At 41.6% G+C, this 15,225-nt stretch overlaps 1 protein-coding gene across 2 annotated transcripts; it reads left to right on the forward strand.

The window, feature by feature from the left end:
- Positions 1 to 676: 676 nt before the first annotated feature.
- On the forward strand, positions 677 to 6,392 carry LOC147200014 (platelet-derived growth factor subunit A-like). 2 transcript variants are annotated; one of them, XM_086120176.1, is made up of 6 exons: positions 677 to 996; positions 1,226 to 1,325; positions 4,468 to 4,581; positions 4,886 to 5,079; positions 5,222 to 5,348; positions 5,925 to 6,392. In XM_086120176.1, exons 1-6 carry the CDS (start codon positions 934 to 936, stop codon positions 5,933 to 5,935), a joined length of 609 nt encoding a protein of 202 aa, XP_085976302.1. In that variant the 5' UTR covers positions 677 to 933; the 3' UTR covers positions 5,936 to 6,392. The 2 variants fall into 2 exon arrangements, with proteins under 2 accessions (XP_085976302.1, XP_085976303.1); XM_086120177.1 differs by having other exon boundaries at positions 1,229 to 1,325.
- The last annotated feature ends 8,833 nt before the right edge of the window (positions 6,393 to 15,225 follow it).

Genomic DNA, 15,225 nt, shown 5'->3' on the forward strand with positions numbered 1-15,225 from the left:
CCAATATTTCTGCAGCCTACTGAGCAGCTGTGACCGTCTTCTTTGTGTTAATACACATATGTGTATTATACTGCCTCCATGGGGCTAATGTAAGCACACATGGAGTCGCACAATAAATGAAATCATGATGTACATTTGAATTACAGTTGAATATATTCTTTTCTGAGTGTTTTTTCTTGAGTACTACACTATATCGTCATTTGTTTTCCTCATAAAAAATAGGTTCGTTTTTGGGTGGGGTGGGGTTGAAACCAATTAATGGTGTTTCCTTTCATGTCAGTGGGGAAAGATGATATGAACGTCTTAAGTCACGAACGGCAATTTCGTCGTGACACTCATTAACCAGTTTCACAACTAAATTAAGCACTGACATAACGTTCGACACCGACCTCTCTCGCTTTCTTCGTTTCTCCTTACTAGTTCATTTGTGTTTGATAATCCTGACAGTTTTGCTTGAGGACAGGTACTCACAAGAGTAGAGCCAGCTATTTTGCATATAAGCCATTAAAAATGTCAATTTTCCACAATGTGTCTACCCTGTAAAGTTAACCTGCTTGATTTCATGTCGCCAGCTTTTAAGGAGCGCGCTCCCGTTTATTTTTTTTTGACCACGAGGACGCGCACAGTCACATTCAGCGACCGAAACGTCTGGAGTTCAGTTGCCTGTAGAGAGCAGGCAGGGCCACCTAACGCGTACGTTTCGATCACTGATTTTAGTGGATTATAACGAGAAGCTGGGGTGGCTGAAGGATTTCACGACATCTCTTTTTAAGAGCAAGAATAAAGGAGAACTAAGCAACTCCATTCTTCTGGGAATTAATTGTTCTCCCGAGGCATGGTTGTGGGCTCCGGCCGTGAGCAGGGAGCAACACCCGGGCTCCGTCAGTGTACCCTCGCCCCTTCGCGGAGCCTCCCCAGCGGATCCGAGAGGAGATGAGACCCGCGCTCTACCAGCTCCTCGCCGGCTGCCTCTGCCTCTTACGAGCCGCTGCTGAGGTAACTATACCCGAAAGTGGCAGGTTAATATTCTCTAATTCATTTGAATTATTTAACCGAACTTGAAACATTTCAAATGACAAAAATTAACATTTGAATGTTTTTTGAAACACAAAATTGAATCCGGGTTTACTTGATTGACGAATATGTTTGTGAGAAACGCATAACTGCGTAACTCCTCGACTACCTCTCAATAAAACACCGACCTTCTCTCTCACTCTCCTTCCAGCAGGAGTCTCATATTCCCCGGGAGCTTGTGGAGCGGCTCTCCCGCAACGACATCCGGAGCATCAACGACCTCCAGCGGCTGCTCGAGATAGACACCGTAGGTAAAAATGCCTCCTGTTTTCGTCTTCGCTGTTCTTTATTAATAATAATAAGAATAGTATTTTAAAAGAAAATATATAAAATGTAAAGAAAGCCTATCGCAACTGATAAAATAATGAAATACTATATTGTAAACTATACATACCGTCGTATAAATGACCTTAAATAAAAATGTACAAATCAGAGTATAAATGACAACATTCATAAAATATTGAGAAATTAATGCTAAAAATTAATAAACTCACAGTAGGGATGGTAATATAAATAACATGTACTGTAATTTACATCCGTTCCATAAATACCAAACTCAAAATATGTTAGAATATTTTTTGGCAAATTGTATTATTAATAAAAATATACAAATCTGATTATAATTGTCTTAATAAAATAAAACATAATCATAAAAATATAAAATAATAAGTGGCATTAAAGACAAAGACAAAAATTGTGCATGAACAACTGTAAAATAGACTCAGGTAAAAATTTCAGTATACACCCAAAATCAATATTCTAGTACAAAGTATAGCAAAGTACAAGTCATAAAAATAGTATACTTTTTTTTTTTTACAATTATACCATAAATTTAAAAAATAGAATTGGAGAAACTGTACAAAGTAGTATAATTTAAATTAAACAAAAATCATGCAGAAAAAATAACTTCAAAATCCAAAAATTATAGCATGACAACCATTAAATTCCCACTACATGTGTGCGGCATGGGGCTCTCAAGCTGAACGCCTTAAGGTCGCCCCTCCTTCCCAATCAGTCAGGCAGTGGCATGAAAGAACAAATTGGATGTATTTGTGCAGTTGTCTCAGGGAAAGGATGCTGTCCTCTCATCTCATTACTACAACGTTGCCAAGACACCGACTTGCCCCGACTTGCTCTTTACACTCTGGGTGAACCCTAAAAACGTGTGAGCCGCTTGCCAAAACCTAGACGAACGATTTGGAAAGGAAAGCGGCACTTCAGCAATTCCACGCGGAACTTGGAAGGCTTGAGAGGATTTCGCTTGTGGGACTTGAGGCTAAGACGTTTGCTTAAGATGTCATGGTGATCTCACCCTGCCGCTAAGGCTAAGGCTAACACTCACGTCCACATGTACCCAAGTGGTTCTTAAACAAATACTTGAGTTTGTACTTACATAGCCTGACACTATATGGACAAAAGTCTTTGGACATACCTCAGAATACATTTATGATTCAGCGCTTGAATGGGACCACACGGCATGACAATTAAGCATTTGTGGGATACATGTGGTTCTTTTTATAAAAAAAACAAAACAAAACATTCAAAGGCTATTGTTTTTCAATTGCATGGTAGTGTGAATCAACCTTGGTATAAAGCAGTGGTTTTCAAACTTTTTTTTTTTTTAACACCAAGTGCAGCGTGACCCCAGCCATTCGTGGGGAACAGGGAATGGTGATAAACCAGATGTAATTGATGGGAAAAAATAAATAAAAACGCCAAATTTTTGGAAGAAACTGGGATAAACCTCCCATAAGCCCTTTCTACAAAAAATGGGGAAAAGCGTGTTATTGTTCTGTTTGACATGATACGCCATTGTCATATATAGATGAACAAAGAATTATTCTTTTTCATAAATAATTTTTGGACCAATCAGGAGAAACACTACATCCTGTGCAATCTTTCTTGGTAAACTAACGTGGTTTGGATTCACGTCTATAGATAGTTTTCCCGTAATGTCACGCACTGCCATGTTGGAAGTCGACACATTGTTTTGTTCAGGTGCTTAGACAAGTGTGTGTGTGTGCGTGTGCGTGGAGATAACTTCCACACAAAAGAAGCTTTTCCAGAGCATAAATGGCAACTCTGCTGATTCATTTTTCACGTGTGGTGCCACCATTAATCCTGGCATCATTGACATGCAAATGGGTAGTGTGATGCCCTTGCAACCCCCCCCACACCCGCTTGAGGGGGGCGGGGCCAAGTGCCTCACTTCATTATGCTGTTGTCACGCTGCCCATTATTTGGTCTGCACTGCAAGGCCACTACGTTGCCATGTATAATTCATGCCGGAATTCCTGCACGTCAGGGTTGAGATCAGCCAAGATTTTTTTTTTTTTTTTTTTGCGAGGCGCTCCTACATGCAATAGACTCTTCATTAGGTACACCTGTGCAATCCACAGAATGAGGAACCTACTTTTTGGGCCAATGCGGTGCTATTGAATTATATTCTTCCATTTTAATTCAACTCAACGTATTCATAGAGCACTTTAAAATGCCCCGAGACCAGCCCACATTTGAGGGGGATCGACCCATTAGTCCAGTTACAACATGGATAGCAAGCAAAATCAGTCAGTTACAGAGATATGAGACAACCATAGGTGGTCATGTCATGTCTGAATATATATTTTTAATTTATTTACAAACTGTCTTTTGAATAGACCGTTTGAGCCATTTTCACACTATAGCAAGCACACAACATGGATGAGAAGTCATTGTTTATCATACCATCCACAGTCATGGGTTCATGTCATTAAATGTATCACATCCACAACCTTGCTCAACACATTCATAATACAAGCAGGAACAAACAAAAGTAAAAAGCAGCATTTAGAATTGTGAAGAATTAAAAGGTTGTTTTTGCATGTGTGTGTGTCATTGTGCTTTTTAGATATGATTTGAATGAATGGGCCATTAATCGCAGTATGCAAAACGGTGTCGGCTCTGATTGACCGTTAGCTAGCAAATGCATGAGACAGAAGTCCATCATAAGCAAATAACACGCATAGTCAACTTGGATCAATCACCACATGGAATGTGTTTTCATGCCAGCAAGCAAACAGGGGACACGTGGGCACCCCCGTAAATGAGTTATCGTAATCTCATCAAGACGGAGCCCCTGATTGATGCTTGCCTATGTGTAATGACATCTGTGTAATGAGTTTGTGCGGAAACATCTCAGTGCTTCCCGAGCTCCATTTTCAGGACACTGTGAAACTGTGAGAATCATCAGATCGGCACATGCATGTGTGAAATGTTCTCATAATAATGTGCATTTTCACGCTACAACGCGTGATGCCTATTGAGAGTTCGGCTTGTTTATGTCAGATGACACAAGGTTAGGGGGAAGTTTAAAAAGTACAACGTGCAACATCCTGAGGTGTTGTTTTGTCTTAGGTCCAGAAAACGAGGCGATCGAGGAGACCAAACACGACTATGACAAGGTCTTCTCTCACGCCTTCCCGGAACTCAAGCAAGAGCAAACCCATGAGCGTTACAGGCGGAGCACTTGTGAGTGCGCACTTAAAACACACGCACACGTGCACAAACTTGATGCGCAAACACGCGACACGTGACGCAATGGCGAGACACGATGTGCATTCGAGACAATGCTGAGACATTCATACGTAGATGCACGCACGATACAGGTGGTGCCATGTCAATCAATCAATCAAATTTAATTTCTACAGCACTTTTCAAACAGAATAACCCACTCAAAGAAACGAATATGGGTATAGCGTTGGCGAGACGCGCATACTGTGTGATACAAGTACAATCAAAGTCAATAAAAGTGTCTCTTGGTCGTCCCCTGCAGTGGTGGAGGAGGCCTTGCCTGCGGGCTGCAAGGTGCGCACCTCCATCTACGAGATCCCTCGCAGTCAGGTGGACCCCACCGCCGCCAACTTCATCATCTGGCCGCCGTGCGTGGAAGTGAAGCGCTGCACGGGCTGCTGCAACACCAGCAACATGCGGTGCCAGGCAGCCCGCAAGCACCACCGCACCGTCAGGGTAAACGGATGAACTACACGAGTGCTCTGCCCTGTATCTAGAACTAGATCTGCCTCTGCAGTTCTCCACCAAAATTTACAAGCTATTTTCATCGTGATTCCTTTGCATCTCTGCATATCATCCTCCAATTTCTTCGATCCAGGTGGCCAAGGTGGAGTATGTGCGGCGGCGACCCAAACTGAGGGAGGTGCAGGTGCAACTGGAGGACCACCTGGAGTGCACGTGCGCCCACAGGCGACAACTGGGTCCAAACTCGAGCACAGACAACGGTGAGTGAGTACAGCCAGAAGGTATTTATGGTTCTTTTCCTTTCTCTGTGTGCGTTTCCTCAATGGAACCCACTTCCCGCTGCCGGGAACAAATTGGTTTTAGTACCACACAGGAAAGTGGCCTGGAGCTGACCTTTCACCTTGCTGACTCACAACAATCAATGGATTTACATTTTTATTATGAATATGATGATTATGCGTGAGTAAAGTATGGCCCGCGGGCCCCAAACGGCCCGCTCTTTGATTTAACCTGGCCCATCAAGCACTTAGATCATCAAGAGTCCTTTAATATTCTTTGCATTCATTGACACATTTTTTTTCATCCCTTAAAATTGATTAATGACAATGTTTCCTTATTTATTTTATACATTTCCTTCAAACTGTTGAACTCCACTCCCAGTTGTAGTCTAACTCAGTATAACTGAGAAAATGGACGGACAGATGGAACCTTCGAGAGACACCACAGATTTGTTACGGAAAACAGACGGACTCGGACTATGTTGTTTTGGCTCATCGTTTACACTGTAAAATCTTAAACGAACATGTCCTCGGTTTGATCGTCTTTTCTCCCATCAGGCATCAGGTGAACACACTGATTGTACGATGGAGTTAGCGCAGCAATTGGGACAAGAACAAGACAAGGATATACTGCACTCTTTTTGAGCCTTCTAGCGTCATGCTTGCGGAACTTTACATAGAGGAAGTCATGCTGCCACCTTTTTCGGACCTTTGATGGACCTACAAAGACGGGCAACCTACTAGCACACCGTCGTTTCCTCAATGGAGAAATGGGATCAGAAATGAGGTGGGACTTCTTGCATATGGTAACCCGCTCATCCTCTCGGATTATAAACTGGGATGAATCCTCTCCAGAGCATATGATTAAATTTCATTGTTTTTGTTTTTTTAAATATATATTTTGACATTTATCTCGCACATCGTGTACGTTCTTCATTTGTATAACCTATGTTTAACGTCACAAAGAAGACAGGGGAAACATCCTCCAGATATGTAACCATTACTAATAAACTATTTATATGGGAACATTTGTCCTGAAAGGGAATACAATTGTCCACTGTGTGCGTGTGTGTACACGCATGTGTGTGTGTGTGTGTGTGTGTGTTTGAGGGAGATTATGCGCAGGATCATAATGTTGAGAAGCTAAATTCTCCACCCAGTTGTAAGTGAGAACAGCACGCAACTACAAGTCCGCAGAAGAAGAATGCGGAAGAGGAAGGTCACTGTTTGCGGAGGTAACTCCAGTTGTTTTATCATCTCCACTTTACTTTTATGGAAGTCAAACCACACAGCCTTCGTCAAAAACAGCCTTCGAAAACACGACCAAAGAAGAACATGATAGCTGTGTTTCCAAAGCCGCTAAAAAAAAAGGGGGGGGGGGGGGAGACAAAAGTGGGACTGTTCGGCAAGTCACATCACACAAAGAGAGGGGAAAAAAAACCCTGTGCCCGCTCTCTAATACATGGAGGAGGCATGGTTATGTTTCCGGGGCTGCTTTGCATCTGGCACGGTGTATCTCTGTGCAGGCAAATCTTTTTGCTTTTCTGCATCTGACACACAATGAAATCTCAAAAACTATCACAGCACCCTGTGGAAAAAAAATGTTCTGCCCGGTGTCATAAAGCTCCACCTAAGGTTATGTTCTGGGGCTGCTTTGCTACATCTGGCATAGACGGGGTTTTGTATTCATGACATTTTCAGACCGTCAGCGTGAGTTAAACATGAGATGTTTGTATGAGGCATTTTTACAATTTCCCAGAATTTTCAATGCATGCTTTTTTTCGGGAATACTCTTTTTAATTGAAAAGTCATCATTAGTGTGTCACTTTGCTTGTTTCGTTACCCAACAAATCGCGTTTTTGATCTTGAAAATGCCTGAAAAGTGGAACTTTTTCCGAAATCTTGTCCGCATCAACTATGGCTAGGTTGACAAATCGTTCTTCACGCCGCATCCCGGCATCTCACAAAGGCGTAGATTTCATGTGCATGTTGGGAAGAGAGAAGCCAGATGGGGGATAAGCGAGCGTAAGTGAAAGGTGAGAGGGAGGAAATGAAAACGTGTGTGTTGAAGTGTGTCTCAAAGCCGGAGAAACTGCCATCTCGGTAAAGCTCAGCTAAGCAGATTAGCAACATGCTGGCTAAAATGCTCGATGCGACCTGACGCGGGGAGTTGACCACAAATCAGGCAACCTCATGTTTGCATTGTCAGTTAGAGGCTGGAAATAAACCTGATTATCACTGCCAGCCTTGAAATTGACTCCTTTTCTGCTTTTGTCCAAGCATACAAAATGGTTGTCACATAAGTGAAAAAAAAAAAGAAAAATAAGAGTGACATCGGTTATATTTGTTTTCATCTAAAAACTGCCTTTTCGACAATAGCTAAGGTTTACGTTCTTCCGTTTGGGATTGGTTGCACCTCGATCTCAGCAAGACATGCCGAGCAATGGAGAACAAAAAAATAATAATAATGTCGTTGCTGCAAAATGGAGGCCGCGGAGTATCACACTGTGGCGTCCGGCTGCAACTAACAATTGTTTTAATAAAATTGGTCAACAGCTAATTTTAATCAGAGATGGCTTTATGTCTCCCAAAATGTCTTTCTGACATCGCCCCCCCCCCAGCATGTTTGAGATATATTTTCATTTTTTGTAACCACGGCCTATAAAATCTTGCGCAATACGGATTCAGGGGGAAAAAAAATCCACCTGTTGCTGAACCAAATCTGAATGAATCCCTATTAGTATTATTTTTTATTATTATCACTATTATTATTATTATTATTATTATGAAAACCTGATGTGCTAGAGAAATAAATCGGGGCGGATTCGGAATCCATGCAAAAAAAAAAAATCTAGATAATGGTTTCCTAGCATCTCTAATTTAAAAACCAAAAAAACTTGTTCACCAGTGTAATTGATTAATGTGTTGATTATTTTGTCTAGTAATCAATGAATTTAAAAAAAACATGATTTAATTTCCATCACTTTATTTGATAAAAGGAAACTATTTGAAAGTGACAGAAAATGCACAAACATTAATTCTGATTCAGTTACTGGTTTGGTACATAAGACGGCTGAAAGTAGTAAAAAAATGTTTTCCAAATTAAAAAAAAAAGAAAATTACGCTAACGAAACCCTTAGTGGGAAGAATTCCGAGCAATTGGACAATATTAAACTAAAACACTTATGTAAACAATTTATCAACTGTCAAAAATAATTATCGGTTAATTTGTTCATTGATTGTCGATTAATTGAGAAATCATAGCACCTCTAGTGTGGAGCTATGGCACGGCAAAAGAGGAAATAAACTAACATTAGCACATATGTTTCTTGCTGTGCTGCTTGGCCACTGAGTGACCAGTCACGTAAGGTATCTGAGAAGGCCAGGGACTCAATATTAGGGGCTGTCACGGTACACCAAAAATCCCGATGAGTTATGTCCCTTGGTTTCACAGTCACGGATTGGCTCACATATATGACCATCGAGGCAGAAAGCCACCCCTGCTGTCAAACCCCACAAAGTGACCCCCACCCTCCTACACGTCTCCATCCCCTGCGGTTCTTCCTCTTTTGTTTCAGCCCAAAAAGCTTGCCTCCTGTTTGCTGAGGCACAAAAGAGGAAAAAGCCAGCTTGTGGAAAACGGAGACAGGGAGTCCACTTCAGCTCGAATGGGGGAGTGTTAAATACTTTTTAATGGACTCTGGAGTGGGAGGCTTGTTAAAGATGTGACGTGGTGATTGAGTGTCACTCATGGAACATAAACCCCGCCGCTCCCCCGCCCCTCTACCTTGTACAACAATCAAGGCAACCTATTTCAAAGGCTTGCCGTGAGATTAAGCCGTGCAGCTGTGAGCAAAGTCCGACGATGGTTTTGATGTTGTTCTGGCATGTTCCGCCCTCTTTAATCCCTCATAGTCCTGCTCGCATTTAGCTCAAAGCCATTAAGAGCCATTGTGATGCCAAAGAGCAGCAAGGAGAGGCCATGATCCACTTTTTTTATGAATCCACCTTTAAAATTAATTTTAACTGTTATTTTTCTTACCTGAGGATAAGGTTGATCATTTTGACAAACCACAGCAAAGTGTAATGTTGCCTGTCAAATTTGATGAATGAACGAGTTAAAAACATCAAAATAAAAATGGCCAAATACCGCTTTTCCTCTATACTTCGCACTTCGGTTATTGTGGCTTCAATCTATCGCAGAGTTTTCATTTTTGACCTTAACCTCTACCATTGCGAGTTTACCTTTTCACGGGTTTTTCGCAGATTTCAAAAAAACGAAAGAGCCGTGTCTGTAAAGTGAACCAGAGTGTACATGATGTGTTGACGTACAAGTATCATCCCATGGAAGGGTTTTACTTTTTAGTTCAAAATAGCTTACTTCAACTTCCCGAATCCCTCGACATACGCCGGCCAACGGTAGAATTTCTTGCTTTGGTCAAGTAAATCCATCAGTATTGTGTCGTACCAGCTAGCTAGCGCTAGGCAAAGCGTTCAACTCTCATCCAGCGTCCAACTGGTCAAACGCCCTTCGTATGCTGCTGTGACGGCGTGAGAGGCAGACAGTAAAGTAACAAAGACAAAGGATAACATTCTAATTGAATGGTCACGCTGCTTTTTTCATGCTGCGATGAGAGGTGCTAGCCACCAGCTAGCTCGCAGGCTGAAAAGACTTGTGACAGACTCGTCCAATGCATCACCGCCTTGCTTCGTGCTGTGTCAGTATGTGAGTCCACATAACAGAGAGACTTAGTTAACCATTTATTCATTCTGCGCCTCACACTCTGTGACAGATATTTGAGCACATGCTCCCTGCAAGTTAATTACCCACAACGGTTTATGTTTCAACATTGAGGTCAACGGAATAACACAAACTGAACTGTTCTGTAAAATGTGGCATGCAGAGAAGATGCGTTTTTAGGGGGTGTCGACATAGCTAGCTAGCTAACCGCAAAATGTAGCGGTAGAAATCGACCAAGTAAATAAAAATAAGTGATTCAAAATTGTGCAGGATTGTCACTGATGCAAAGAAAAGCACAGAGTTGTCACATAGTGGGTGAGGAGTGACTCTTGCTTGACACCCAAGTGCGTCACTGGGCGCTGTTTTAGTCACGCCCCCAAACACTCTGCAAAACTGAAATGGTGAAAAACAATTTAATGCTATCTCTCCACAAGTGAGTACTGCATAGTTTTGTCCTTGTTTTCAACTTCTTCAAACGTACAGAATGTATTTCGACACTACTTTGTAATATTTCACTTTACAGGATCTTTAAAGGGTCTAAAGGTCATGACAGTTGACCTCAATTCCCCGATGTAATATTGATGCCAAAATGGTTTCTGTGGTTTTTGTGAAAACTTTTAAAAATTCATACTTGGCTCGTGAAACGCATGCGCAGGGATAACAAGAGGATTATCTGCAGTTTGCACGCAGCAAAGAGGTCACTTTATGAACCCGAGTGAGGCTCAAGAGATTATCATCCGGGGAATTAGCGGGACAGTGGAAGATGGAAAGTTGACAGGAAGTTAAAAAAATAAAATAAAGAGGGGCTTCCCATGGCATTGAGAATTCTTTTCAAATGTATCACTTGGGCTATTTAAAGATGCACAATGTTTAGATTTATTCAATCAGTTCCTATAAGACAAACATATTCATTGATATCGTTAAGAGTCATGTATATTTAGAGTTCAATCATACATTTCAGATTTTTTAAAAATATATTAAAAAGTACAATCCAAACCAAAGAAAGACAAAAACATTCAAGGCCAAATTATATTTAATGTTGATTTAATTTTTAATTTTTTTTTTTTTGCATCCCTCAAAAGGCGCTGAGTAAATCTAAAGTAGTAGTCATAGCAGTAGTATATTAATTGGAAAAAATATATAATTATGAAATGATTTGGGTCTCTCGAAAAGCGCGAGATACATCCAAGTCATCTTCAATACGATTCAAATGATAAATCAGTCTGCCCTCAATTTTTGTTGGCCGATACATGTTTTGAAGTATTTGACATGAGATATATATGGCGATAAAAAAAGACGGGAACATTTTAATAGGCAGAAAGAAGACCCGGGAGGGCCTCGCGGGGTCGCCGGACGATAGTAAATCTTCTGACTTTTTATTGAAGCCACATTTATAGAGCGGACACATGGTGCACTGAATGAAAGGTTTCCACAAGGAAGAAGCCCTGCTGCTACTCCCGATGATGATGATGATTTACACACAGTTAAAGAGGCTAAGATAATCATTAAACCCCTCACATCAATAATGGTTACAAAGCAAGGCGAGGAAGCAGTGGGAGTCTGTGACGTTAATGAACCCTGCAAAGGATGGGAGGAAGCTTCGCATCCTGCTTGCAATGAGCTTTTATTCCATTTGCTAATTAACTAATGATAAAGCCTCTTCCTACGTTTATTTAGTAGGGTTTCATGTCAAAACAATCCCACACAATAGTTTTAGTAGTTTTTCTTGAGGTCATGTTAGTAATACAATGAATTATATTTATATATTATATAGCGCCTCAAGCGCTATGCTAGCAGAGATGGGAGGTAATTTAATGTTGGGACTGTTCGAAGCGCGATGCTAGCAGAAGGGTAGCTAACCTCTGCCACCAGCTGATAGCTGGCTAGCTTGACAGCCAAAGGGGTATTTTTCATCAAAGTAATGGTCATGGGTTGTCATTGTTGCCACTGACGTTGCTGTCCTAGTAGAAATTGTAGTTTCCTGTGCTTCTGGAATTCTAAACTAAAGGTCCTATCAGGGCAGCTCACGAGGTGGCGCTTTTAAGGATCCTTCTGCCAAAATGTGAGTCTAATTGAAGTAGAATGTTTGTATTGGAGGTCAATGTAGCATACTCAAAACAGGTGGCAAAAGAGTATGAATAAGGGTTGATGATTAATTGAACCATCCCGTTGGTTAAACAAATGGCACTGCAAGACATCTTCAGGACCAAGGTGTCCATATGAAGTCTTGAGTCACACGCTGAGGCAAGTACATCAATCAGGCCGACTTAAAAAAAACAGAAACATCTGTCAGTCTGTAAAGGCTCAGAGGTGATCAACACGTTTTTTTCCCCACAGACCGCATCGGGACTCCTTTCCCGACCTTTGGCTCCCAACCTCTTGACCTGAGCTTTGTCCCGCCATCAGGTGCCATCTTGCTTTCCATGGGCATCGAGATTCCTTCAAGATAGTCCCACCCGAGGGGGGCCGCCTATTGTTCCTGCGGGACAAAGGAAGGAAGACCACCATTGGGATTTGCTGAGTCGTTAACTGAGTCTGAATTTACACTAGCAATTGCGATTTAGAGCCATTTACTAAACACCAAAAATGTCCAGCATGAATGTGTACCTAAAAGGCAGGAACGACCCAACAGAAATAATCCGGACTGAAATTTACGCTCCACAAGACCTTGTTTTGGAAACATCTTACCTGAAGAGATCAAAGTTCTCCGTCTTTCCTTTTGGATTCTTCTTCAGGCAAAAACCAACATTGTCAACCGGCTTTGATATGCCCGCATCCTCTTCATCTTGTGCTTCGTCGCGTCTTCTTTTCCTCATCCGTCTCTTATTGTAGTTCGTAAGGACGGCATCAGAATTCCAATCCATGGATTTGCAGTGATCCCAAAACAAAAGTCATCTTTGTCAAAGGGGGACGCTGGGTCTTGCTTTCATTTTCACGTGGTGCACTTTGTTCTCTGTTGCCTCCGGCCTTGTTCTCTCCCCCCACCTTTCTCCTTGAGCTGGCACTCCTCCCTGGCCACCACAGTAGTTTATATGAGGGATCAGACATGGAGGAAATAGGTGGCAAAAATTGGGGACTACAGATGTAAAGTTTCTCATTAACTGGCAAAAAAGTACAGACTACATTGTTTGGGCCTCAACTTTGGTTTCTCATCGACACACTTGTTCTGACATCTGGAATTGTGGGTAATATTTTGGGTCAGAAAAATAATAGAATTGTAGATTGATGGGAAACACATCACACTTTTTCTCTCCTTCTCATTCTCAGTGGCAACAAAGCAATGGGGAAAATGTGCCGAAACTGAGCCAAGCATGCACCTTCGCTTGTTGACTAAACAGCCGGTAAAAAGAAAGTAACATCCTGCCAAGTTGTGCGGCGTGTGCGTCTTTCAGCCCTCATTCACTCCCCAGTCATGTTCCTTCACATTGGGGCTTAATAAACCATGTCACAAAAGGATAAAAACAGATCCGTGGTTTGATGGGGAAGCAGGTGAAGAAAGCCAGAAGGATACACGGACGATGCAAACACTTAACGGGCGTATTCTATCTGGTCTTTTGTCCGCCGATGAAACACATCAGACCTGAGAGAGGTCTTCCTCGATCAACAAGGGAGCCGGTTATTGACCCACAGCTCTGGTCATTGACCTGTACCTGGAGGCTGCACTCAGGTGGGTGACAAGGAGAGTGGCTGAACTGATGTCGCTTCCTGTCTGTTGATGTGAATGACCGTGTGGTATTTTGGGAAAACAATGTCATTTCAGTCACAACGAGTCACCATGAAGACTTTAGAGCCACAGTCCCTGACATTTTTCAAGCTGCGGACCGGTTTCTCATTAAAGCAATTGATTGACAGACCAATATAGAGACAAATGAAAATGTATATAAATAAAAATATAACTCACGATTACGGTGACTGTAGTTCTTGGAACCAATGGAAGCCCTGTCCCATTTTTGGGCAATGGGAGAGACAGTAACACCCAGAGTGTGTTCATTTCTGATATGTACTTTTGTTTTGGTTGCCATCATTACAGATAGGTGTTTGTTTGTTTGTTTGTTTGTTTTTACTATTTTATGCCGGTTAGTGGGCTTACTCGTTTATTATCGTATTTGACTACTGTACAGAGGTTCAGGCAGATGCAGCTGGTTTTCAAAATTAAACTTCTGTCAGAGTCAGTTGAGCAATAAAATATCATTTTGTTCTGTCTCTCTGTGTGGCCTAGTGTTTGGGGACCGTTTATTTGGAATACCAAACTAGGGTGGGTGCTAGTTGAGTCAGTTAAGGCTCAGGCTGGAACAATAGCTTCTCACTTCTGAATCTTTCTAAGACCTTGCTTCTATCAAGCGGTCCAGTTCGGTTTGGATAGATAAATCCTGATCAGGGTTAGGGAATAATGATAATTGCACTGGCAACGTAAATAGTGTGACATCATAGCAGCTAAGAATTGAATTTGCTAGTTTGCATCATGTACCAAGTGAGAATTCTCTTCTCCCCCACCAAAAGCATACTTTATTAATGTACACCAGAAAAAATTTGGATATTTTAGATTTGGATATTTTGACGCACTTTCTGATAACACCAAAAAATATTAAACCACGTAGTGCAGCTTTGAATATTTTATTTATGTCAACGTAGAGAAGTAGGAATCATTGCCCGTTGACCAATTACGGTCACAAACCGTATTGGGCTCGTTTACACAGAGGAGTAAGAACATCTCATGCAGCAAAAGAAGGCACACACAGTTATCGTCGTCCTGACTGTTTATAATTTGTTTTCTATTTATGGCCTAGACGTGTTGTTGAAAAAAACAATGACTATAATTTTGATTTTATTGCTGCTTTAGTAGAACAAAGTGACTATGGTGCGTGACAACAAAATCTGGTTATCTCCTAAATCAAAGACTCCGCTGTATTTCCTTCCGTTTATCCTTTTCTTTTTACTCCGAATGGTACTAAAACAGATACTGGTGACTCAGACACACATACTATTGAACAATTCGTTATTTCAGTGTCAGCATGTAACCATAACAGCTGCATCATCTCCACAACACGGAAGAATTGGTGAACATGGTGTGATTTATCTAATAGATATAATCTGCCTACGAGCGAGGTTAACAACTGC

The sequence above is a fragment of the Hippocampus guttulatus genome, chromosome 9 (genome assembly GCF_054856545.1).
Source record: "Hippocampus guttulatus isolate MCC_2025c chromosome 9, RoL_Hgut_1.0, whole genome shotgun sequence".
Taxonomy (NCBI): domain Eukaryota; kingdom Metazoa; phylum Chordata; class Actinopteri; order Syngnathiformes; family Syngnathidae; genus Hippocampus; species Hippocampus guttulatus.